This window comes from Pelodiscus sinensis, chromosome 18, assembly GCF_052426305.1.
Source record: "Pelodiscus sinensis isolate ZL-2025 chromosome 18, ASM5242630v1, whole genome shotgun sequence".
Classification (NCBI taxonomy): Eukaryota; Metazoa; Chordata; order Testudines; family Trionychidae; genus Pelodiscus; species Pelodiscus sinensis.
Genome location: NC_143069.1, coordinates 12,534,967 through 12,561,712, shown reverse-complemented (window position 1 = coordinate 12,561,712; position 26,746 = coordinate 12,534,967). Strand labels below are relative to the sequence as shown.

At 41.3% G+C, this 26,746-nt stretch overlaps 1 protein-coding gene across 3 annotated transcripts; it reads left to right on the top strand.

The window, feature by feature from the left end:
• Positions 1-17: 17 nt before the first annotated feature.
• Positions 18-26,746, top strand: LOC102451935 (butyrophilin subfamily 3 member A3-like). 3 transcript variants are annotated; one of them, XM_075914247.2, is made up of 13 exons: positions 18-140; positions 995-1,041; positions 1,562-1,636; positions 5,369-5,647; positions 8,204-8,302; positions 9,399-9,425; positions 10,605-10,631; positions 12,926-12,952; positions 17,098-17,124; positions 18,655-18,681; positions 20,034-20,054; positions 21,744-21,770; positions 25,922-26,746. In XM_075914247.2, exons 3-13 carry the CDS (start codon positions 1,564-1,566, stop codon positions 26,443-26,445), a joined length of 1,158 nt encoding a protein of 385 aa, XP_075770362.2. In that variant the 5' UTR covers positions 18-140; positions 995-1,041; positions 1,562-1,563; the 3' UTR covers positions 26,446-26,746. The 3 variants fall into 3 exon arrangements, with proteins under 3 accessions (XP_075770362.2, XP_075770361.2, XP_006135189.3); XM_075914246.2 differs by having other exon boundaries at positions 1,464-1,636; XM_006135127.5 differs by lacking the exon at positions 995-1,041 and having other exon boundaries at positions 57-140.

The window sequence follows — 26,746 nt, the reverse complement described above, 5'->3', positions numbered from 1 at the left end:
TCACCTCCTGGATTAATAGATAACTTTGGCAAAGGACAGCTCTAGCTTTACTGAAAGCAGTCACTGGCAGGGTTCAAAGGTTGCAGGCAGCCACAACCAGCACGGCCAGATACTCAGAGGGACTGGATTCTGGGCTCCAGGTAGTACATTCTGCTTCTTTAAAGTAGAGCTGTCTTATTTGGTTCTGTTGGGGGTGCTGCTCAGAGCTGGGCCAGCCCCATGCTGGTGGCTGCTGGGATTGCTTTAGCCCTCACTCTGGAGCAGAGCCATTTGGGCATTTACACACTTCAGACCCTCCCCTGGGGAAAATCTTACAGCTTTTCTTCTAGCCCAGCGGCTCAGCTCTCTGCTCCCTTTGGCTTTCTCTATCTCGCTAACTAGGCCTGCCCTGCGTTGAGTATCAATGTTTGCGTGCCAGCCCAGAGGATCGCTGGAGATCAGTGTGTTACAGGGGATGAACACACATGTGCTTCTTAAGCCTGAGTTTCTCTGCTGTGTTCATGCTGCTGCTGGTTCTTACCCAAGAGCACTTCTTGCAACTTCTGAATCCTGGTCCCAAGCCTCCTTTCTGGCTTGGCTGTATGAAGAAGTGTCTTTAGGACACGAAGGCTGCGATTTGCCCAAGTGATCCAGGGATGCTACTGTCATTGAATTTCACTGGGATTCAGGTGTCTTACTCCCCCAGACGTCACTGAAAAATCCAGATGCTGTAAATATATAGTTTTCACGTGACAGGCATGGCTTCCTAGTCACAGTCTCCCATTTTATCTTTCCCTGAGTGCAAGAATTACTTTCATTTTTAATAGCTGTCCCTCCCTCCCAGGGCTGCATGTTCTGCAGTTGAATCTTGCCTCATGAATGGTCAGTTCATTTCTTCCTGTGTGTTTCCTTCTGCTCCCTCTCCCTGATGCAGGGATCAACCCTGAATTTTCACCAGAGGCCATTAGTAGTGGTGCCAGTTCTTCTGATTTTGGTGTTTTCCTTAAATCTTTAGCTCCTGGACTCCTGTGATCATGCGAGGCTCTCAGCTGTCATAAAAAAGTAAGTTTCTAGAGCTCTTGGTTGCAGAAAAAAAGCTTGAAAATGTGAACTATGTGTGATTTAAAAGCTCAGAAGACAAAAGGTCTGAAATGCTCTTGCACTGGTCATAACAGCAGGTCTGGGTCAGTGTTATAGATTTTAGGAATAGTTAAGGTAAAGAAAAAATGTCTTTTCCTAGGAGTAGATCTCTCCCCTTTCCTTGAATGTCCTGTTGAAATGAATGAGGTGTGAATGGAGACTGAAAGGTGAGCATCTCCAGCAACAGTTGCCAGGGTAGAGAGGAGCTGGGAGCCAGATCCAAGACTGGGGCTTGGGCTGCCATTTTAAAACCAGCGTGTGACAACCCTGTGACATCCCTCCTTTTCATGTGTTTTATATGTGATGTCTCCAAACGCAGAGCCCTCTTGTGCTTCCCTTTCCAGGTGCCCTGGGATCCATGTTCCTGGTTATTGAACTGCCAGCTGCTGCTTTTTGTTGTGTTCATATCCGGGTCTTCTGAATCTGCTTTTCCGTTTCACAGCAATGGGTTTCTCAGGTCCCTGGACTACAGCCGTTCACGTGCTGTTGCTAGTGCTGGCCCTCCAGTCTGCTGAAGGTAAATTCATGGTGCTTATTATTGATATGCCCAGCAACAGTTTGTACTCATATGCTAATTTTAGAAGTTGTGAGCATATCTGAATTTGTATCTCCCTTTCCATTACCGTTCATTGCCATCCTGTTAGGAGACATAGCTGATCGCTAATCTTTCATGTTCAGGGGTAGGGGTGTATTGAACACAGGTTGAAATTACAAGCTATGACTTTGAGTTTTAGAATTTTTTTCTTGGCCCTGGTTACAGGCAGTAGAAGTGTGTGCTCTAAGTATATCAGCAGGCAGTCTGGAAAGAGACAGCCTAGAGCAAGTTGGGGTGAGTTAGGACTCTGCCTCAGGGAGCAACCTGCTTTGTCTCTCTCTGTTTTGTGGGTTCTTCTGTGCTATGATCCTGAATTCTAAGAAATAGTGCAACCTTGCAACCTTCCGTAAGAGTATTTTATGGTTTTTATCTAATCTCACTTTTGAAATGTTACACTGCTATGCAATGTAACACATGGTAATCCTGACTTATATTTAAGGAAATAGTTTGTTAATGTCATTGAATTTTTTTACTGTTAGACTAATGTAGAAGTTAAGAACTTCATAAAGTTCCCCACTGCCTCCTCTTCTTTGGAAGCTCACAGAAGGAGCAGAGCTGTTAACATTGTGGCTCAGTTCATACTGTAGTGAGTTTAATTCTCTTTGTCTGCTAGACAGCCCTTTCACGTGGTATGCTGCAGATCGAATGGTTACAATGCTCCTCTTGAATGTCTGAGCCCTTTGAGCCTCTCCCTTTCAAGGAACAGAAAGAACTATATGAGATGGAACCCATCTGGCTAGAAGGAGCCACTTAAGTGAAAAAACGATTTCAATATCCTGGATTTACTTTTATATTTTCTCTTCAGCTAGCAATTAGAAAGCCACATGCCATCTTTCTCTTACCTTTCTCTGTCTGTCTGTCTCTCTCATGCAAGCCATTAACTTTGTTTTCAGGGCCACGTTTAAAGAAAAGATGTACTCTAGTTTTCAAGGACACTGTCATATATGGAAAGTTGAAAAGATAGTAACAAGTAGACTGTTTGGGATTTTTTTTGATGAAATGTTGTTGTAAAGAAGATATTTATTGAAACTCAAACTGGTCAAGGCAAGGTGGGTGAGGTATTATCTTTCATTGAACTAACTTCTCCTTGTGAAAAAGCCAAGTTTTTTAGGTTACCCAGAGTTCTTTTTCAGGTCTCTCTTGGCAAAAGAAGTAGTCACCCTCATTACTTTTCCCTGACCTGAAGAAGAGCTTGGTGTTACCTCAAAAGCTTTTCTCTTTCACCAGGAAAAGTTGATCCAATCAAAGGTATTACCTTATCTACCTTGAATCGCTATTACGAAGGATAAAAATGGCTATAACAACATTGCATGAAACTGAAACAAAACATTTGAAAATCATCAGAATGAAACATTTAATTTTTTCCCGAAAATTTTATTTTTCCCCAATTCCAGGAGAGAGAAAAAAAAGTCAGGCTCCTAAAAATGTTCACAGGATGGTAAAACTCTTGCCTATCCAGCTCTAGTAACAAGGCATTTTGGAGCTAGAGCAAGGGGGCTCAAACTACGAGTCGTGACCCAGCACTGGGGGGTGGAATGTTGGGCACTGGGTCTCATTGCTGCAGGGTGATCAGGTGACAAATGGGGGGGATAAGGCAGCTAACTGCCTGTCCTGGCCCCCCAGACTATGCTGCACCCCAGAAGTGGCTGGCAGCAGGCCTGGCTCCTAGGTGGGGGAGAGAGTGCAGTGTCCCTGCTCTGAGCACTAGCTCCATGCTCCCATTAGCTGGGAAGCTGCTGCTGGCTGCTTCTGGGCACAGAATGGTGTGCGGTACCAGGAGAGACAGGAAGCTGCCTAAGCACCTCTGCTGCACTGCGGATTAGGAGCTGTTCAAAGTAAGTCCTTCTTACCCTAGCCATGACATCTCCCAAAGCTGGAGCCCCCTCCTACACCTCAAAGCTCCCACCCTCATTCCCATCCCAGAGCCCATACTCTAGTCCACTGTTTCTCAGCCTTTTTTTTTTTTTTATAAAAAAACCCCTTTTTAAAAAAAATCTTAAATACCCCCTTTTAAAAAATGTAAGTACAGGCAGTCCCTGAGTTACGCGGATCTGACTTATGTCAGATCCATAGTTACGAATGGGGTTTGCTCCGCATCTCCCTGGTCTGCTGGAGGCTAGCAGACCAGGGAGACGGGGAGCAAAGCCTCTGAGGACGCCGGCAGCAGGACAACCGCGGCACGTCTGGGCTGTCCGCTGCCTGCGTGCTCCGCGGCTTTGCTCCACATCTCCCTGGTCTCCACATCTCCCTGGTCTCCACATCTCCACATCTCCCTGGTAAGCTGCCCCCCCCCCCCCCAACAGACCAGGGAGATGCGGAGCAAAGCCGTGGAGGACCCGGGCGGTGGTACCGCGGTGCGTCTCGGTCCGCCGCCCACGTCTCCCTGGTCTGCTGGGGGGGGGGGGGTACAGCTAGTATGCCCCCCCCCCCCAGCAGACCAGGCTTTTCTCCGGACGCCTGTGGTAGAGCAGCTGGGGCGCTGCCGGTTGGTTCCACAGCGCTGCTCTGTGCGCTACTGCACCAACCCGGCAGCACCCCAGCTGCTCTGCCCCAGGCGTCCTGATTCAGCCGCTGCTGGTCAGTTTCAGCAGCAGCTGGATCAGGACGCCTGGGGCAGAGCAGCTGGGGTGCTGCTGGGTTGGTCCAGTAGCGCCGAGGAGCGGCTCTACTGGAGCAACCCAGCAGCACCCCAGCTGCTCTGCCCCAGGCGTCCCCAAGTCAGCCTCTGCTGAAACTGACCAGCGCTGACTGCAGGAAGCCCGAGGCAGAGTTGCTCTGCCCCGGGCTTCCTGGAATCAGCCGCTGATCAGTTTCAGCAGCAGCTGACTTGGGGAGGCCTGGGGTTCTTAAGTTGAATCTGTATGTAAGTTGGAACTGGCGTCCAGATTCAGCCTGTTGAAACTGATCAGATGCTGATTCCAGGAATCCCGGGGCAGAGCAACTCTGCCTCGGGCTTCCTGTAGTCAGCTGCTGGTCAGTTTCAGCAGCGGCTGAAGCTGGACACCAGTTCCGACTTACATACAGATTCAACTTAAGAACAAACCTACAGTCCCTATCTAATACGTAACCCGGGGACTGCCTGTACCTACAGTTTTTAGACACACAATTTGTTTCTACCATTGCAACACATTTATTTAAACAACTTAATCGTAGCTGGGTGGAGGATAACATTTTTGGGCATAAAAACTACAAAAATAATAAAACGTTGTAAAACTTAAAACAAAAATTCAGTTTTCTTAAAATTTCAATTGTTTTGATGTACCCCCCAGACTTCTCTTGAGTACCCCTGAGGGTACTCAAACCACTGGTTGAGAAAGCCTGCTCTAGTCAAATTACATTGGGTCTTGGGCATCAATAATTTTCTACAAGTGAAACCACTGAGCTAGAGTGATTCAGAGAAATGCAATACATTAATTGCCATTTAAATAGTATTCAATAGCCTTTATTTCAAATACAGTGCAACCAGTTTTGTGCAGACATTGGAGAACTAGTCTCCATTTTCAGGTCTAGCTAATTTCACTAACCAAACTTAAAGGAGAGGATGCTAGTCCAAACGGCCCACAATAGAATCTAGGGTGGAATATTTTTCACACCTAGACAAACCACGGTGAGTGTGTGGACCCATTACAAATTATGTGTCTCGTTCCCTTATAGGTAACAGCAGAGAACCTTTGATCATCCTGGAGAATTATGAGGACAATGGAATCAAAGTTGTATGCTCTTCTGAGCAGAGTGTTTCCAATGTGCAAGTGTTGTGGACAGATGGTAAAGGACACAATCTCACTGGAAACTCACATAGCTCAGATGCTGACACAGATTTGAATGATGCCAGAAGTTCTATCATTCTGAAATCAGGATCGGACAACTCCATCTCCTGCAACGTAATTGATAATGTGAGAAAGAACTCAGCCACATCTACAGTTGTAATTGCAGGTAAATGAGAACTTGAATCTGTGTCTCACCGGGGGTAAAAAACTCAAACCAAAACATGTTGTCTTAAAATGATTCCAGGCTTTTTAGATTCAACAGTTCCCAACTCCCCAAGAAATCATCTTCTTGGATCTTTTCCTTGTCTTCTTTACACAGAACCACCTTTCACAGATATCGACAAGTAAAAGTGAAATTCTGTAAGCGTACATCTACACTTGCTCCCTAGTTTGAACTAGGGATGCAAATGTAGGCGACCGAAATTGCTAATGAAGTGGGGATTTAAATGTCCCGCGCTTCATTAGCATGATCTCGCCAGCGCATTACTCCAATCAACAGCTGTTTGAAAAGTTAAAGTGCATGCCAGGATGCGTTAATTCGAACTAAACTCCTTGGTTCAAACTAACATTGCTCCTCAAAAAATGAGGAGTAACGTTAGTTTGAACCTAAGGATTTGGTTCAAACTAACGCATCCCAGCATCCACTTTCAATTTTGAAACAGCTGTTGATCAGAGTAACGTGCCGGGGAGTTCATGCTAATGAAGCACGGGATATTTAAATCCCCGCCTCATTAGCAATTTCGGTTGCCTACATTAACATCCCTGTTCAAACTAGGGAGCAAGTGTAGACATACCCTTCCTACATATGGAGTTGCTTGGTAGAAATGAATTCCGCCAGTTGGCAGCAGTATCTTTTTCTCAATTTCACTATTTAGCAGACTGATGGAGAATGCCATCTCTCTATCTCTTTCTGAAGTAAAGTGGATGAGGTAATAACTTATGGGGCCAGATTTTGTTGGTAAAAAGACAGGATATGGAGTTCATACAGCACTCTTGCAAGATACTCAGAAGGTTTCAGATGAATATAGTGTGGAACAGATTGTTTAGTATAAGAAGTTAACACATGTTGCAAGAGATGATACAAAGTGAAGAAGGCAGTAAGCACCTCCAAAATTATAGGGTGAAGGAGGATTAATGGCTTACAGATAGTTGTGATAAGCCATAAATCCAGAGTCTTTACTGAGACCAGGATTTAGGTTTAGCAAAGTTATGAATTTCAGTTCCCAGGCTTGTTTTTTGTGGGTGTTGTAAAGGTTTCCCTGAGAGGTCAGATATGGAGTCATCATCTTATGAAAAATATCCTCGTCCTTTATGATTTTTCTGAGTGAATTCATTTGGGAACATGGCAACTGTCATTTTTTCACCAACATAGTGGTTATTGAGGCTTTTAATGCTCTGGGTAAGGTACACCACAGAGGCATATGTAGGACCCATGGGTCATCATCGAAGTGGTGATATCTGTCATTCTGGCAGGGTCCGGTGATCTTTGAATTGGTATCCTTGTCTGCATGGGGAGCTTGTGCTACTTTATGTTGGTGCCCTGAGACGTGTGGAACCTTCTGATAATGAGCTTGGTGAGGCTGGGGGAGGGAGGAGTTGTTTAAAGGCATGAAGTGATGATTCAGGAAGGATTTAGTTCAAGATGATGTCTCCAATAAGCATGGGTTGTAACTATTTAAAGATATCCCTTAGTGGTTCCAGTGTGGATGAGTAGGTGATGAAAGGTGCAGTAAAAATGGTTTTGGGTTTTTTTCCCCATATTGAACTGGGTTCTCTCATGATATCTGAGTGGCCTGTTCCAGGAAGTGATCTACTTCTCTGGTTGAGTGTCATTATTTGGTGAAGGCAGATTTAAGTGTGTTATGGTGTTTACCTCAGAACATCTTTTGTGTTATCTGAACACGTGACTGTACAGAGCAGATTTGGTGTGTTTAGTGAATCTGTCAAGGTAGGTGTTGTGATCCATGTGTTTCTTGTTGGTAGTTGTCTGTAGTTGTTGAAGCTGATGTTGGTGTCTAGGAAATTCATGTGGGTGTGAGAATGTTCTAGAGAGAACAGTCTAATCTCTCTCTTGGTCTCCCTTATGACCCTCAGCATAGTCTCTCTTAATGGAATTAGGAATGCAGTATGGGCTTTCCAAAGAAGCAGTGCTCCAAAATTCCTCAGACACATTTGAAAATCTCATCCCAGAGACCCAATCCAATTCACATAGAAGTCAATGCAAACATTTTCATTAGCTTCCAAGGTTGATGATTAAGACCTTGAAGTTGGGGTTTTCAAGAGTAACACAGCACTGAGAACTCCCTTCCCATTCAGATTAATGGGAGTTTTAGCAGTAACAGTGTCGGTCAATGCTGACCTGTTTTTGAAGATTCCATCTTGAGTGTTTACAACCTTTCTCAGGATGCTACTGGAAATCTTCCTTAAGGCAACCTCTGTTTCTATGCAATGCATGAATCCACACAAATAATACACTGATGTTTGTATTTCTTACTCTCAGGGTGGCAGGGTAAGGGCCTATAGCAACTATCCACAACATCACTGAGAGCTGAATAGTCTTACAATGCAAATCTACCCCTTTGTGCAGAAGACAGTTCCCCAGTATGTCCTAGTGGGAATTAAGATCTCTGCTGCATCTTTTGAACATTTAATTTAGTGTTGTCATTTCTGAAAAGAAAGATGAATGACTTGAGAGATTAATGGACACTGATCTGCTTTGCAGATGTTTTCTTTCCTGCCACCTCCCCATGGATGGCTGCCTTCATTGTGATACTGCTGATTAGCATAGCCCTGGTTACCGCTGCCATTTACAAGCTGAAAAGTAAGTTTTCCTACTTGTATTATTTCAGCAAATGCTAAAGAGTCTAAACAGTGTGATATGAAAGAGCTTGGATTGAAGTTGTGGCTCATTCCTGTGTACCACCTATACCTCATGCATACCATCCAAAATTGTACAATGAGGCAGTTTGGGCTAGATTCATAATGGACTTTCAGGTGCTTGGCTAATCAATGGGATTCACAAAGTGCGAATGAGGTGCCCAGGCTCCCTATACCATGAGGCTGTGTCTAGACTACGTGGGTTTTTATCAGAAAAAGATAAGCAAATTGCAAATCACAATTTATGTATCTTTTTCTACTTCTTTTTCCGGAAGTGGCTTTTCCAACACTGGGCCAAATGTCAGAAACCCCCCCTTTTTTTGGCACTTCCCTTCTTCCTCATAAAATGAGGTTTACAGGGATGCTGATAAAACGTGTCTGCTTTTCTGATTTTTTTTTTTTTTTTGGAAGAGCTGACATGTTCCATGGACACAGCCGAGTTTTTCTGGGAGACTTCTCAAGAGAAGAGGATAGCACAAGATGACTTTGACCACCATGTTGTTGTTTTTTAATTAGATTTAGACAATGATAATACATGAGAACAGAGAGGTATAGGCAGCCTCTTGGCACACAGATGTCATGCAATCTGTAGAAAAGGATGAAACAACTACAAATGAGATATTACTTGTTACTATATTGTAAACCCCAACCTTTCTTCACATCTAGTGACACTGAACACAGTTTTGTGCACTAGGAAATGGGCTGAGTGGGAACACTGATTTCAGCTAGCTTATTAAACACCTACCACATTCACCACTGGTCTGCATCTAGATATGGTGTCCTTTATCTCAGTGTGACAGGTTTAATTTCTGAGTTGCCATGATTTTTGAGCACTAGTTTTAATGATTCATGTAGATCATATCTGACTTATGTGCTGATTACTTGAGAAATCCCACATTTCCAGTCCTGTGCTTTCAAACATGACACCTGTGAAGCATACCAAGTTATACTGTGAAGTTAAATATTCTCCTTTAAAAGGAAGAAAAAGCAATCTTCTTATTTATGTATTTATTTATTTATTTATTTATTTGCTTTTTCAGAAAATAATGAGACAACTGCTCTTGCTGGTAAGTCTCAATAAATATAATATTTACCTATCTCCATTTATTATGTAAATATTAAGCGCTACTGGTTACTTGAACAGTATAAATCCTGGGGCTGAATTTCCTTTTAAATTTTTTTTATCCAATTGATACTCTCACTTTGCAGTGGTGGGCTCTGAAAATTTAACATTTGTTCTAAAATACCTGCAAGAAGCAGTTCCAAAACTGGGTTCTGATAATAGTTGCAGGGCCGTTGTTAATGGTCCACAGAGAACAGACTAGTTGGCTCTCCTCCTTGTTCCTAGCTGCTAAACTGTATTAAAAGACAGATACAAATACACAAAATATCTCCCTAATCGTACTTTCCATAGAAATTGATACCGAGGTTGTGACAAGGGTATTACTTAATATTTCATGGGTGGGGGAGTTTGTGCTACTCTGAAAGGGAAGAAAGATGTTCATGGGACATGCTCTCAAGCAAGAAGTTGTCCATGGTAGGTTGGTCAAACCCCTTTTTTAATTAAACAATTTTTTCAGAAATTATAAATGATTTCAAAGACAATATATAATGCATAGAAATGGCAGCTGGCACCACAGGAGGAATGTGTGATCAGCACCGCCACACTCCAGGTGGAATGAGCAATTGGTGCCCGTGCCTCTACAGCCCTCAATGGCATGACGTCGTCACTGGACGCCCCGTTTAATGCGGCGCCCTAGGCAACGGCCGAGTCAGCCTATATACATGGGCCACCCCTGAGTGTACCTAAACTATTGCTGACAGGTGTTTGTCTAAGCTGTTCTTCAAATTCTCTAATCAGGGGATTCCACTGCCCCTCTGGATGACCTGAGTCAGTGTTGAACTATTGTGAGAATTAGAAAATAATTCCTAATATCTAGCCTAGACCTACAAGATGATTGCTTTCTGATTTATCTTAATGGACACAGACAGCAATTGATCACTATTCTCCTTATAACAATCTTTTAAAGACTGTTAATCTCCATTAGCTTCTCTTACCTAGTCTAAACTCGTGCCTTTCTTTAAACCTTTCCTTGTATGTCATATGGAAAAAGGAGGCTGGATTAAGATTGCTCTTGCTTTCTTTTAATGTAATTTGAATGTAATATTTATATATTTTTGAAACTAGCTATTAATTCACTGATAATTATCTTTGAGATTTGTAATATATTTCTTTTTGTATGCAGTAAATGACAAGAAATGCATCGAAGACGGTAGCTATAAAATACTATACATATCCTTTTGATAATATTCCTTTATGTCTATCAGATCTAGTGAACCATAGTATCTGACAAATGCAAATTTTAATTTACTCATCAACCAGTCCAGATTTTTCTGAGCATAGCTCATAAAACAGAATATCTGTTTTACAACTTAATTGGGGATTGAGGTGTCTATAAAATGGAACATGTCAAAATGACAGTCCATCCAGTGCATAAGTTGCAGTGTGGGGTACATCAGTGCTTTCTGCTTGACTGTCTCACCATTCAAAGCAATTTCCTGTGCAATTACAGCACCAAGATATAAAGGAATATCAACATGTTCCTCACTGATATCACATTTGTTATGGTTTTTTTTTCTTAATTGGGAAAAATGGTTTGTATAATTAATAATTCACAAGATTGGTGACTGTAAAATTGAGGTTCCACTCTATGTGAAAATAGATGCCAGATATTTCAAATGAAGAACTTGCAATTTATGAAAGTCCTCTGTCTACAATTGGTATTTGGCAATCATGCACCTAGAGGGAGTGATGAGCATGATCAAGGAAGAAGTAGAAGGGATATCAGTGCACAGGATGAGAATTAACAACTTGAGGTTTGTGGATGATATACTTACCATTGAGGAAGATGAAGAAAAGCTAGTGAGAACAGTGCAGGCACAAAATGAGGAAGGGAAGTGGTATGGACTAATTATGAATATCCATAAAATGAAGACTGGTATTTGGAGATAAATAAATAGGAAGGAAGATCAGTGTAGTTGGGATTGAACTAGAGAATGTAGAGAAGTTCACATATTTGGGAAGCAACATGATGTATGATCTAGACATCTAGACTGTAAAAAGGAAATAGCGACTAGAATTGCAAAAGCAAGAGTGAGTTTGAAGGTGATGGATAAGATCTGGAAAAGTAAAGCAATTAACTTGGGAACGAAGCTGAGAGTCTCAAACGCATGTATTTAGCAGCAAATTGTATGGATGTGAGACATGGGTGATAATGAAAGATTCAAAGAGAAGTATATTGGCATTCAAGAGGAGTTTGTCATAGAAAGATCCTGAGAATAAGATGGATGCAGAAGGTCATCAATGAGGAATTATATAGGAAAGTACAGCCAAAAGAGAACCTACTGCAGAAAGCTATACAAGGGAAGTTACAGCTATTCGGGCATATCTGCAGAATGAACAACAAGCAAGAAGTTAAGACCTTGGTATTCAGCATAATGGATTGTCTGAATGGGAGAGGCAGACCTCACAGAGAATGGGTAGATGATATAGTAGATTGGTGTGGAGCTAGTCTACAGAAACTAAGCCACTCCTCACTGGACAAGGAAAGATGGAAGAAAATAGTGAAGGAGGCTTTGGACACCAACGGGCATTGAGCCCATGATTGTTGACAATTATGATGATACAGTGTTTGAGTTAGATCCACTCAAGTCATGCTGTTCTGTTTATATTTGAAAACTCATTAAGCAAAGCTTTTTAGAAAGCTTGATTAGGTGTGATATATGTCTAACCGCGTAGTGCTGTCCATCTCTGAAGTTTTGCATAAGTTTTAAACATGGGCAAAGATTTTAAACATGATCAAATTGAACAAGATCCCTAGTTTTTGTCAACTATTTGCACATATGACCAGCTGGCATGAGACCAGCTCTGAGATCTGTGTCTGGTTTTTATGTATATATTTTCTACCTGCCGTCGATATCTGCTGGATTTTCAAAATACCAATTGCTGGATGTTACATGGATTGGAAAAAAATATTAGTCCAAGTCCCAAAAGTTGGGATCATTGTCAGTGCTGAATTACCATCAAATCAGGGATATGGACAAAGGGTTTTGATTGTTAGAAAGGTAAAATGTGTGTGCTCCAGCCCCACGGTGTAACGGTGTCTGTGTGTGGGGGGGAAAGGGTGTGTAGAGTGCCTGTACAGGCTCTCTAATGCTTGGGAGGGAGTCCCAAGCCTCAAAGGTCAGATCTAAGCAAGCCAGGGGCTACAGGTTCCCCACCTCTGCCTTAAGATACCAGATCCTCAAAAGGTCCAAAATGGTGCAGCTCCATTGTGAAGTTATGTCAATTTACTCTAATAATGGAGCTATATAGATGTACACCCACTGAAAATCTGACCTCTAGCATTAAATTCAAATAGTGCCCATCTAGGTGTAAATAAAATATTCCTAACATTTAATTTACACCGTTTTAAATAGAAATATTGGAGGCATCTGATAAAAGCCTCCGAACTAAATAATATGAAAATGTTTTCCTGCTGTAATACTAAGATATGTTTTCTTTCAGAAATATTGAGGCTCAAAAAAGAAGAGGGTAAGAATGTATTTTAGCTTCATTAGAATAATAGAAATCCTAGGGCTGGAAGAGACATCAGGAGTCATTGAGTCCAGCCCCCTGCCCAAAGCAGGACCAACCCCAACTCGATCATCCCAGCCAGGGCTTTGTCCAGCTAGGACTTAAAAAACTCTAGGGATGGAGATTACACCCCCTCCTTAGGGAACCCATCCCAGTGCTTCACCACTCTTCTAGGGAAATAGTTTTTCCTAATATCCAACCAAGACCTCCCCCACTCTAATTTGAGACCATTGCTCCTTGTTCTGCATCCGTCACTACTGAGAACAGCCTTTTTCCATCCTCTTTGGAACCTCCCTTCAGGAAGTGGAAGGCTGCTATCAAATCCACCCTCACTCTTCTCTTCTGCAAACTAAACAAACCCAAATCCCCCAGCCTCTCCTCATCAGTCATATGCTCCAGCCCCCTAATCATTTTAGTTGGCCTCTGTTGGACCCCCTCCAATGCATCCACATCCTTTTTGTAGTGGGATCCTCAAAATTGGATGCAATAGTCCAGATGTGGCCTCACAAGTGCTGAATAATTATTTACTCTACTAGGTAGGTGTATGCTTTGCCAGCAGTAGTCAACATGTCCAAGACCAAATATTATAACATCAATATACAGAGGCTCCAGTTAAGAGTGAGACAGTTGTTACATTCTAGGGTTTTTTCAACAGACCCAAAGGGAGTAGGACACCCAGTCAGGGATTTTCAAAAATTAATCCAAGGTTAATTAGGAGCAAAAGCCCCACTGGCTTCTCTTGAGATCTGTGCTAAATTGCTCAAGCTCAGATCCCCAAAGGTATTTAGGCTCCTAATTTCCATTGGACTGTAGGCATTTTTTAATCTTCTCATGTCTACCATTTCAATGGGAATTGGACATCTAACTCTTTAAAAAGTGTCTTTTCACAATCCCAGTGAAATCCTTCCCACAAAATGCCAGCTGAATTTGAATTTCTTATGCTTGGTGATAGCATTTGAAATGTTGAATCCTACTCTCACCCAGCTCAGCTACCTTCCCGTTTAAACTATAGGGTTACGTCTACACTGCAGGTTTCCTGTACAAGAACTGTTTTGCACAAGAGTTCTTGTGCAAAAGGTGTTCCACAAGAGCACGTCCACACTGCCATGTGCTTTTGTGGAAGAGATGTGCTTTTGTGCAAGAGTGTCCATGGCAGTGTGGATGCTCTCTTGCACAAGAAAGCTCTGATGGCCATTTTAGCATCTTGCGCAAGAAAATCATGTTGCCTGTGTACATTGCCTTCTTGTGGAAGAGCTCTTGTGCAAGAAGGCTTATTTCTCATTAGGAGAGGAATAACCTTTCCAGAAGAAGCCCTGTTTTCTGATGCTGTACTGTAAATTTACTTGTGCAAGAACGCATATGCAGTGTAGACAACTGGCAAGGTTTTATGCAAGTGTTCTTGCGCAAAAAGCCTACAGTGTAGACCTAGCCTAGGAGTGTGTCTACGTATCCGGGCTTAACTAAACATAAACAACGCAAGTTGAGCTATTGCAGTTTGTGTAGTTTATTTTGAAATTGGGAGCATCTACACAACACTTATTCCGAAATAGAGCACTCTTCCCCAGAAATTCCCTTACTCCTTGTACAATAAAGGGCTGTGTCTACATTGGCACCCTTTTCCGGAAAAGGGATGCTAATGAGACACTTCGGAATTGCAAATGCCGCAGGGATTTAAATTTTCCCCACGGCATTTGCATGAACATGGCTGCCGCTTTTTTACGGCTCGGGGCTTTGCCGGAAAAAAGCGCCAGTTTAGATGGGGATCTTTCAGAAAATAAAGCCTTTTCCGGAAGATCCCTTATTCCTCTTAAAATCAGGAATAAGGGATCTTCCGGAAAAGGCTTTATTTTCCGAAAGATCCCCGTCTAGACTGGCGCTTTTTTCTGGCAAAGCCCCGAGCCGTAAAAAAGCGGCAGCCATGTTCATGCAAATGCCGTGGGGAAAATTTAAATCCCCGCGGCATTTGCAATTCCAAAGTGTCTCATTAGCATCCCTTTTCCGGAAAAGGGTGCCAATGTAGACACAGCCTAAGGGTTACAATAGTCAGAGTAAGAAGCCCTCCAGCTTGACAGTATTTTGACATTATTTATTGAAATAACTTCCCAGTGTATAGAAGCAAACTATGTTATTTTGAAATAATGTTGCTGTGTAGACATACCCCAGGAGATGTATAATGATTTAAAGCCAAACAAACCTGCCTGTGTCACTTGGGTCCCATATATATTAGAGGTAAGTTTTTTCAAAACCACTTAAAACAGGGTTGGTGAAACTGTTTTGGGTTGGGAGCCACAGAAAAATTAATTGGGGATGGCACACAAGTGAGAAGCAAAAAACAAAAACAAAAACAAAACCCTCCCTGTGGCACCCAACTAAGAAGGTGAAAGACACTCCCCACATTTCTCTGTCATACCAGAGAGCCTCGGGGGGCCCAGTCTAATAGATTTTGTGTCCTCCAGCCCCGCAGTGGGTCAATGGGGCAACTGGAGCACCAACATGTGCTCTCCACTGACTGGGGGGGGCCCTGAATATTGAGGGCCGGATCTAGGCAAGCTGAGGGCCACATCTGGCCGCTGGGCCTGAAGTTTCCCATCACTGACTTAAAAGATGTAGAGGTAAAAGTTCCATTGAGAAATCTCCACTGACATTAATTATATAAAAAAGAAATGATGTGTGACTACGCAAAATGGCCGACCCATTAGAAACCAAGCTCCATACTGGGTTCAGGAACAGGTCTGTGCAGCAGGGCAGTAGACCAATGCTAGATGGATATTAGCGTACTCACCTTTGCTCAGCCTCTGAACAACCCCAGGCCCACAGTCAAAAAGCCTTATCTATGCACCACTTCTTCCCCAACATCATTTAGCTCTCCCCCAAAATGTTAAAATTGGAAACTAAATCCTTGCCTGAGTCTGGGGTGCCCTCTAACTTGGAGGTTCATCAAGGGAACAGCTGGCTCTGTAGCAAACAGAAGGCTCCAGATCGTTAATTGCTTGGGTTCCAGTTCTGACCATCTTCTCAGCCCTTCATGTCCTTTGTTAACAGAACTGGTTGGGAGTTTTCCAGTGAAGTGTTTTTTAATTGAAAAATGCTGATTCATTAAAAGCAAAACTTTTCATTGAACTGTGTCAGTTTTGACAAAGTTTTAGTTGAGAGGTTCCTCAAATCCAACATGCAATTTCTGGAGGAAACCCCAGAGAAATCCCATGGTCAGTAGCCTGGTGGTTAGAGAACTCATCTGGCATGAAATAGGCAGAACACAGACTGGACACTGTATTTGTTGCATCCTATTAGAGGGCCCTAACGGCTAGGCAGTTGGCTACCATAGAGTGAGTTTATGTGTAGATGTGTGTGTGTGAAATCTCAACAGGCTTAGGCTTTCTCTCCAACAGAATGTGAAAGTTTTTAAAATCTTGAAAATTCTCACAGGATTTCCCACTCAGCCCTACTTGCCAATAATTGGAGTGAGGACACAGTGGGAGAAGGCAAAGAAAAGGCTGAAATCCAATTTTTCAGGAACTGCAGCTTCCCCGATAGTTTTCAGCAGTTCTACTGGCTTCTTTTGACCTAGACTAATTCAGTTCTGATGGACTTGGAAAATAAACCAAAAGAGGCCTAGATCTGAGCTCTTTTGAGGATGATGTGTGTGTCTGGCTGGAATAAAGAATGTGAGGACTGTGTCAGTGTAGCTAGAGGAATCATTAGCAAATTAATAGTGAGAACTGTCAGGGCACTATTTCTAAGGAAAAATTTATTTCATTTTTCTCTGCAAAAGCTTGCATTCCCCCCTTTCCCTCCCCCTCCCCCTCCCCCCAACGGATGTATTGCTTGCAAATGTTACAGAAAGATGGGGAAATTGACAGCTCAAAGATGATGTAAAATGCTTAAAGGCCTGTATATCACTCTGAATCTGAAGGCTGAAATTTTCAATCAGCCTGTGGTGTTCGGATGCCTGATTTAATTTTAATGAGATTTAGGCATCCACATTCCATAGGCATATTTGCAAACCTCTGTCAAAATGTTTCCACTGTCATATCTCTGAGTTTGAGGTCTAATATAACCTCTGTCTTGTTACTCTTCAGTAACCTCTTCCTTTTATTTTGCAGAGGATCAGAAGGAAAAAGCTCAAAGAGGTAATTCCATCTCTTACCATTGCATATTTAAACCATCTTGTTAGTCTTTAAAGTGCTACATAGTCCTGCATTTTGCTTCAGCTACACCAGCTAACACGGCTACTTTTCTATTACTAAAATTAGAGTTTTCTTTCCATCTTGGGCATGGAGGCTTCTTTTGAACTGGTGTAACTATCTTTTTTTGGACTCTGTAAGCTCAAAAGCTTGATTCGTCAACAGAAGTTGATCTAATAAAAGATATTACCTCACCACTTTGCCTCTGACCAAAACAGCTACACCAAGGCTTTGTCTATACTGCGAGTTTTTGCATCACAAAATATGCTAATGAAAGACTCATTACCATGAGTCATGATATCATTAGCATATTTTCTGCTGTTTCTTTTTATAGAAGGGGTTTTTGTGCAAAAAGAAGCAGTGTAGCCACTTCCATTTTGTGCAAAACCCCCGTTTTTATGCCCGGAGCGGCATAAGGATCTTGCACAAAACAGGGGTTTTGCAAAACTCTGCTTCTTTTTGAGCAAAAAACCTTTGTACAAAAAGAAATGGCAGAAAAATGCTAATGATATCACGACTCATGCTAATGAGTTCCTCATTAGCATATTTTCTGCTGCAAAAACTCGCAGTGTAGACATAGCCCAACAGTGCAAACTAAGAAAATAAGGTTATTATACACACAGGAGCAGCTCGAGGAGAGCTGCTGGCAACTGGCATCGTAGGCAGAATGCGTGATCGACGCCCCTTCCTCCATAGCCCTCAATGGCATGACATCATCATTGGGCGCCGCGTTTAACGCGGCACCCTAGGCAACTGCTGAGCTTGCCTGCATCCACGGGCCGCCCCTGTATACACAAATGATGATCAGAGAGATAGATAAAAATTTTAGAATGCTTTGGTTTTTATAAAAAAAAAGAGCAGAAAATACTGATGAAAATGTTAATCACAATTTTTGGGGGGCGACAGGGGAGCATTGCAAAAAATCCTGATGAGATCAATTATGATTTCCAACAAAAATCATTTACATTTTATGTTTTGAAAAATGAAAATCTACACAATTGTTCTGACTATTTTCACCACCTCCAGCTGAGACCCACAATAAATAAGAAAATGTAATCTGAAGATATCATTTTCTAGTTCTCAAGAGCCAAATAATAACTCAAACACTTAGCGCCAATAGAAGGGAATCACTTACCAGATAAATTGCACTTAGTGCACATATCAGAAAGGGAGTGTCTGAAAAAAGCAGCACAGCATATAACTCCATATGCTAGGGTTTTCTGCCTATAACTGCAGTTTATACCTATGTTAGCTGAATCTATGTATTCTGCAAACCGATGTAAGTACAGAACTAGAGCAAGCATTTGAGAGAGACAAATATCTGTCAAATGTTGGTTTCTACTCACAGATGAATGCATTCTGCACTCCCACAAACTCACCTCCGCAATGTATGTCTGTTATATTAAAATTTTCTGTTTACTTAGGTTCACAGTCTGACTTCTTTTTTGGTTAAAATTTAATTTTGTTTTCTTGCAGAAATTCAGAAAATAGAAGAAAAGTATAGTGAGTATTTCACTGGAATAGTTTCAATTAGCTCTAGTCTTTAGCATCTTCAACCAACTCTAATCTTTAACATCGTCCTGGTAATAAATTCATCCTAGCCATCTGGCCACTTAGGGGATAGCTAGCTCCCTTGTTCGTCATTTTTTCCCCCTGTTTTCCTTCTCTGTAGTCTTAGATTCCAAGGCCAGAAGGGATCATTGTGCTTTTCTTGTCTGACCACCAGAGCATAACATAGTCCAGAAACCTTTTCTCAAATCCATATAGCTTTTAGCTCTTTTTCCATAAGTGAGGAAATACAGTTAAAAATACACTATGTCAAAAATTCTGAATTTTAAAGCATGTAAATCAGTATGTCAAATCCAAACAAATCCAGGATTAGATTTAAAAATACATATTTACTCTGTAAAGATGAGATAGGTACGTAGGCACTTCTGAAAATGCTGCTAGGAGCCTCACTCTCATTGAAACCAATGGGAATTTGACATCTAACCTCTTTTTCAAAATCCAATCCTTCTATCTAGCTGCAGTGTTTAATACAATTACAAATCTGACTCCCACTCTCTTATACATTATTTTCACTTAGGTAATCTCCCATTGTTTAAATGCAGCATGAATTTAAAAATTTAGCTACATTTTTGTGCATAGTTTAGTTTGTATGAAGAAGATACTGAACATAATATAGTAGAGGTCCTATTGCAGCTCATATGGCAAAAAGACAAACATATAGGGTATGTCTACACTTGCACCCTAGTTTGGACTAGGGATGCAAATGCAGGCATTCAAAATTGCTAATGAAGCAGGGATTTAAATATCCCGTGCTTCATTAGCAAGACCTCGCCAGCGCTCTAGTTCAAATCACAGCTGATTCGAACTGGGAAGTGTGCGCCAGGACTCATTAGTTCAAACCAAACCCCTCCTCAGTAACGTTAGTTCGAACCAAGAAGTTTGGTTCAAACTAATGTGTCCCAGCACGCATGTCCCAGTTCTAATCAGCTGTGATTCAAACTAGCGCACCGGCAAGATATTGCTAATGAAGCGTGGGATATTTAAATCCCCGCTTCATTAGCAATTTTGAAAGCCTGCATTTGCATCCCTAGTCCGAACTAGGGTGCAAGTGTAGACTTACCGTAAGATCCAACCCTGCAAAGATTTAGACAGATGATGAAATTTGTATTTAACACTATGGAATAACTCACAGCAACTATATTGAAGCATGGATTTAGATTTTTGCAGGTTTGGGTTCTTAGAAACTGATCCTTACAGAGCTGTGTAAGGGGGACAGATTTCCTACAATACAGAATTAACAGAGGAATAATGCACATGTATAATATAGTAATCTTTTTCTATTTCAGAAAAAGCCATGGATGAGCTGGGTGAGTTGAAAGGCCATGATTAATATTACACTTTGTCTAGTCATCTGCTGCATGGATGAATATAATTTGTTGGGGGAAAGTCAACATGGTTTCTGTAAAGGGAAATCATGCGTTACTAATCTGGAAGTATTTCACCTAGAGTTCTTTGAGGGGGTCAACAAACATGTGGACAAGGGAAATCCAATGGATAGAGTGTACTTAGATTTCCAGAAAGCCTTTGACAAAATCTCTCACCAACAACTCTTAAGTAAAATAAGCTGTCATGGGATAAGAGAGAAGGTCCTTTCATGGATTGATAACTTGTTAAAAGACAGGAAACAAAGGGTAGGAATAAATGGTAAGTTTTCTGAGTAGAGAAAGGTAACTAGTGGGGTTCCCCAAGGGTCTGTTCCGGGACTCATCCTATTCAACTTATTTATGGATGATCTAGAGAAAGGGGTAAACAGTGAAGTGGCAAAATTTGCAGATGATACCAAACTGCTCAAGATAGTTAAGACCAAAGCAGACTGTGAAGAGATTAAAAAAGATCTCACCAAAGTAAGCAATTGGGCAACAAAATGGCAAATGAAATTTAATGTGGATAAATGGAAAGTAATGCATATTGGAAAAATAATCCCAACTATATATGGGGGGATATGTCTACACTACCACCCTAGTTCGAACTAGGGTGGTTAATGTAGGCAACCGAAGTTGCAAATGAAGCCCGGGATATTTAAATCCCGGGCTTCATTTGCAACTTCGGTTGCCTACATTAACCACCCTATTTCGAACTAGGGTGGTAGTGTAGACATACCCATGGGGACTAATTTGCCAAAAAGTACTCAAGAGAGAGAGCTTGGAGTCATTGTGGATAGTTCTCTGAAAACATCCACTCAGTATACACCTGTAGAGAAAAAAGCAAATAGAATGTTTGGAATCATTTAAAAAGGTATCAAGAGTGCAACAGAAAATATCGTATTACCTCTATATAAAACCATTGTACACCTACATATTGAATACTGCATTCAGATGTGGTCGCCTCATCTCAAAAAAGATATATTGGCATTGGAAAAGGTTCAGAAAAGGGCAACAACAATGATTAGGGGTTTGAAATGGGTCCCATATGAAGAGAGATTTAAAAGACTTGGACTTTTCAGCTTAGAAAAGAGAAGACTAAGTGGGGATATTATAGAAGTCTATAAAACCATGACTGGTATGGAAAAAGTGAATAAGGAAAAGTTATTTACTTATTCCCACAATAAAAGTACTAGGGGTCAACAAATGAAATTAATAGGCTGCAGGTTTAAAACAAACAAAAGGAAATTTTTCTTCACTCAGCGCACAGTCAACTAGTGGAACTCCTTGCCAGAGGATGTGGTGAAGGCTAGAACTTTAACAGGGTTCAAAAAAGAGCTAGATAGATTCATGGAGGTTAGGTACATCAATAACTAAAAAACAGGATGGGTAGGAATGGTATCCCTAGCTTCTGTTTCCCTGGAGGTGAGTGACGGGGAGGGATCACATGAGTATTATCTGTTGTGATCACTCCCTCTGGGGTACCTGGCATTGGCCACTATCAGAAGACAGGATACTGGGCTAGAAGGCCCTTTGGTCTGACCCATTATGGCCGTTCTTATGTTCTTATTATTTGAATTTAAAATAAGATATATGCTATATATGAAATTCTGAATTCTCTTTATTTTGTTGTAGACTTCAGGAGGGCTCGTAGCAATGCAGGTAATTTGCCTTTTATCTGGAATTATATCCAAGTTATTTTCTGAAGTTTAATATTTGATTAAATATTTAAGATGTCCTGAGATCTGAAAGGAGAAGTAAACCCCCCCCACCCCCCTAAAAATGTGTCTACTCAACAGCCCTGAAAGGCAATGTGACTGGGATTTGATTAGCCACCTCGCTGCAGAAGAAAGGAACAATATTTGTTGATAAAAGAATTGGTGACTGTGTCTGAAAATAACTTTTGGACATGCAGTAAAATGTAGTTTCCAATCTACTGAAATGATTGACAAATTGATATTGAGTTAGCTGAAGAATTTCAATTGTATTGAAAAAGTCAAAATGTTTCATTTCAGTCTGAAAAACATGTGTACATGTTCAGGCATTTTGACAGAAACAAAGGAAAGGGGGACTAGAGTCACCAAATGGCTAAAGGAGAAAAGCCTGGTGCCTCTCTTATGCCATGTCTTCACTCAGCGGAAGACTGACGCTGCTGTGATCAATCTTCCAAAGTTCGCTTTAGCGGGTCTAGTTAAGACCTGCTAAATTGAACTAGGAGGGTGCCCCCATTGGTGCTAGTACTACCACTCCTGTGAGGAGTAAAGAAAGCCTCCAAAAGCACTTGCTCCCATCAGCTTCCATTGTGGGGATGGCAGGGAAACACGAAACAAAGTATGTCAACTTCAGCTATGTAATTAACTCGAAATATGTTAATTAACTTATTAATTAACTTTCAATTGCGTAGCTTATTTTGAAATTGGGAGCTTTTACACAGCACTTATTTTGAAATAGGGCACTCTTTCTTTGACTTCTTTACTCCTCCTACAATGAGGGTTACAGGAGTCAGAGTAAGAAGTCCTCCACCTTGACAGTATTTCAACATTATTTTGAAATAACTGCTGGCTGTGTAGACCAGTGTTTCCCAATTTTATTTGGCCACTTTCACTTTGTGGAACCCCAGGGTTCTGCAGAGCACTGTTTGGGAAACACTGGTGTAGACGTACGCTGTGCCTACACTGGCCCCTTCTTCGGAATAGCCATGCTAATTTAGAACTTTGGAATAGGGAAATGCGCGGGGGATTTAAATATCCTCCGCGGGATTTAAATAAACATGGCCGCCGCTTTTTTTCCGGCTTGGGGAAAAGCCGGAAAAGAGCATCCAGACTTGCGCAATCCTCCGGAATAAAGCCCTATTCCAGAGGATCTCTTATTCCTACTTTCAAGTCTGGATGCTCTTTTCCGGCTTTTCCCGAAGCCGGAAAAAAAGCAGCAGCCATGTTTATTTAAATCCCGCGGGGGATATTTAAATCCCCCGCGCATTTCCCTATTCCAAAGTTCTAAATTAGCATGGCTATTCCGAAGAAGGGGCCAGTGTAGACGTAGCCTACAAGAAAAGCCATAGTGTTCTAAAGGAATGGAGAAATTTCAAAAGATTCTGCAGGAAAAATTGATTTAGCCATGCAACTTCTCTTGAATGTAATGGGTGCTAACACATTACTCCTGCTGCCATTACTCGCCTGATCCATGGATATCAATAAAGTTAATTACACGTGTAATAGCAGGGGCACTGGACACTAAGAACCTTCTTCACACTGGTAATCCATAGTCATACATGAGGACAATGGATAGTTAATGGGCCAGAGAAGGAGAGTGGGAGTAGCTAGAGCCTAGTAATTAAGAACTAGGAGTCCCAAGTTAAAGTCCCTCACCCAATTACTTGTTAATTATTTATAAAACATGGAACAGCTTTAAAAAGGAGAGACTGAAGCCACATTTCAAAGCCCAGTACAGGTTGTGCTTTCCTCTAAAATGGGGGACCCAAACATGCATCTATTCTCTTCAACAAGCCATAGTGTGACAGCACAGTTCATAGAATTATAGAATCATAGAATCCGAGAGCTGGAAGAGACCTCACAAGACCATTGAGTCCAGTCTCCTGCCCTAAGCAGGACCAATCACAATTAATCATCCCATATTAACATTGCTTATTTATTTTATTCATTTTCTTGGAAGCCATTGTCTCTAGATATCTTATGTCACAGTTCAGGGCTTCTGTACTTGTATGCCCTCTGCATTGTCCCTTATAGACACCTTCTATAAGCTTCTTAACACCATGCTTGTACAGAGACCCATGTCTCTGTCCTGAACAGAGATTTTAGAGGCTTCACAGCTCCCTGCCTACACTTGCCATGCCCAGCAAGTCAGAGCCCCTGAATAAACCAGCATCTGCACTTTAAAGAGAAAGCAGACTCTATAAACAGCTGTAATTGCTCAAAGCCACATGTTATCACACACCTCTTTTTAAGGGTATGTCTATACTGCACCCTTAGCTCAAAATAAGATAAGCAATTTGCACCATGCAAATTGTGTATCTTATTTTGTTTCCTTTTCAAAATAGGCTATTTAGAAATGTGGCACATCCACGCATCGTCAGATTTTAAAATAAATCACTATTTTGAGATATCCCTTATTCCTCATGGAATGAGATTTACAGGGATGCTGAAATAGCACGTCCTCTATATTTTGAAATAGTAGACATGTTCAAAAGATGTGGGGTAGCTATTTCAGAATACCGCAGGCTAATAAGCTTACTGACAGCCTCAGTCTTTGATTGATGATCAGTCATTCAAAAAGCACAGGTATTTTCTTGCAATTATAAATTCATAGCAACCTTAATTCAGAACTAGCACCTCCATAACTTTCCTTCATACTCTATGGGCCTTTGATCTTAAGTCTCTGGGACCAAGTAGCCAGCAGATAATGATATCACACTACCAAGCCTATCATTTTGAATCAACAGACCACTTATTCTGAAATCTGTACTCCTGCTTTCCTCGGGGAATAAAGCTAATTTCAAAACAGTTAGTTCAAAATAACATTTGTGTGGACACTCTGGTCTCACTGTTTTGAAATAACTACTCTCCAGAGTAATTCAAATTAATTACTCCCCAGTGCTTCCTGGGGCTCTAAGTTGAGGTAGTTCATCCACATTAATAGAACCTACCTCAGACTAATTTTGAGGCTTCCCTGCAGTGGGGATATGCAATTTTGATTTTGTAAAATTGGGAAATTGTATTTACTACTTCACATAACACAAGAATCAAGGTCATCCAATGACATTAATAGGCAACAGACTGAAAAGAAACAAAAGGAAGTATTTCTTCACACAATGCACAGTCAACCTATGAAACTCATTGCCACGTCTACTGTGTATGCCAAAACTGTAACAGGGTTAAAAAAAATCTAGATAATTTAATGGAAGATAGGTCTGTCAATGGCTATTAGCCAGGATGGTGAAGGATGCAAACACATGCTCTTGGTAATTGTACATCTCCAGTTTTCAGACAGCACTCCAAAGTGCCCTGTTTCATTCGTTCCTTTTTGAAACATCAAGCCCAGTATCACTGCCAGAAGACATGATACCGGGCTAGACGGATCCATTATGACTGGTCTTATGAGATCAGAGATTTCCTCACTCTTTTCCTGTGGTTTTTACTAGGGGACAGGAACATTAATTCCGGTTATAACTTGGCAGGACTGCATGGGCATTTCTACACTAGGAAATTATTTCAAAATAATAACTCCCGAAACAACTATTTCAAGATAGTGTGTCCACACTACAGGGAAGCCTTGAAATTAGTCTGAAGAAGGCTCCCTTAATGTTGATGCACTACCTTGACTTAGACTCCCAGGAAGCACTGGGGAGTAATTACTCTGAATAACTTTGGTGAGCAGGCATTTTGAAATAGCAGCAGCTACGCATCCACACTATCACTGTTTCAAAGTAACTATTTCAAAATAAGCATTATTCCTTGTGGAAAACAGGAGTTGTTATTTCAAAATAATCAGCCCTTTATTTTGAAATAATGGGCTTAGTAGTGTGAATGCTCAGCTTTTTATTTCAAAATAAAGGGAGTTATTTTGAAATAACTCTGTAGTATAGACCAGGGCTATGTGTCCTTGCTGTTACATATATTACTTTTTCTGTTATTTTTTCTGATTGGTTACAGTGTTTGTTGCTGAAATATTTAATATTTTATTTCTCTTTTTCTAGTATCTTTGCTTTTTTTACCTGCTTTGATATTTATTTAATTAGTTAGAGTTAAGGAGTCTCTGGTTACTGATGAAATAAACATTTTTATTCCTCCCTCCAGTTAACATCACTCTGGATTCTGACTGTAAACACTCCAATCTCTCACTCCTGGATAAAAATAGAGTTGTTTCCAAAACAGAGAGCAAAGTCAGCAGTGAAGTCATAGTGATCGCAAATGAAGGATTTTCAGAAAGGAAACAATACTGGGAGGTGGAGGTGGGGGACAGACCATACTGGGAGCTGGGGGTGCTGACTCAGGCTATGAGGGACAAAATGAAAAAAGAGAAGTTTGAGAATCCTCCTGAGGGAGGATATTGGAGTTTGCAGTTTTCAGGGGGTCGATACAATTGTCATGGGAAAAGTGTCGAAATCGCCTCTGATGATGATAAATGCCCAGTGGTTGGGATTTTTCTGGATTGGGAAGAGGATATGGTTACATTCTATAATGTTGAGCTGTCGTGCCCTATTGAGTCCATTCATCAAGAGTTTCAGGGGAAGCTGTACCCGTTCTTCAATCCTGGCGGTGATAAGCAATACCTGGGTGTCCGTCCTGTCAATGTTTCCAGCCCCTTAACTTCCCTCTGAAATCAAGAACTGAATCAAAAGTTGATACTTTTAAGCTTACTGCATTTGAGGAGATGGTGAACATCTGAACAAAAACAAGTAAAGGAGAGGTTTTAATTCATCATTATAGAACTGGAGAGAAAGAGATGAGAGAAAGGGGGAATTGTACAGTTTTGACATATTTGAAGATGGCCCTGAGGTCCTGACCTAGACAAAGTGAAGTGAACTGAATAAAAACTAGGGTTGTTCCAATGGATCAACACTTTTTACAGAATGTATGTACTTGCAAACAAATAATAAAGTAGAGTTGTGTCTTTGTCCA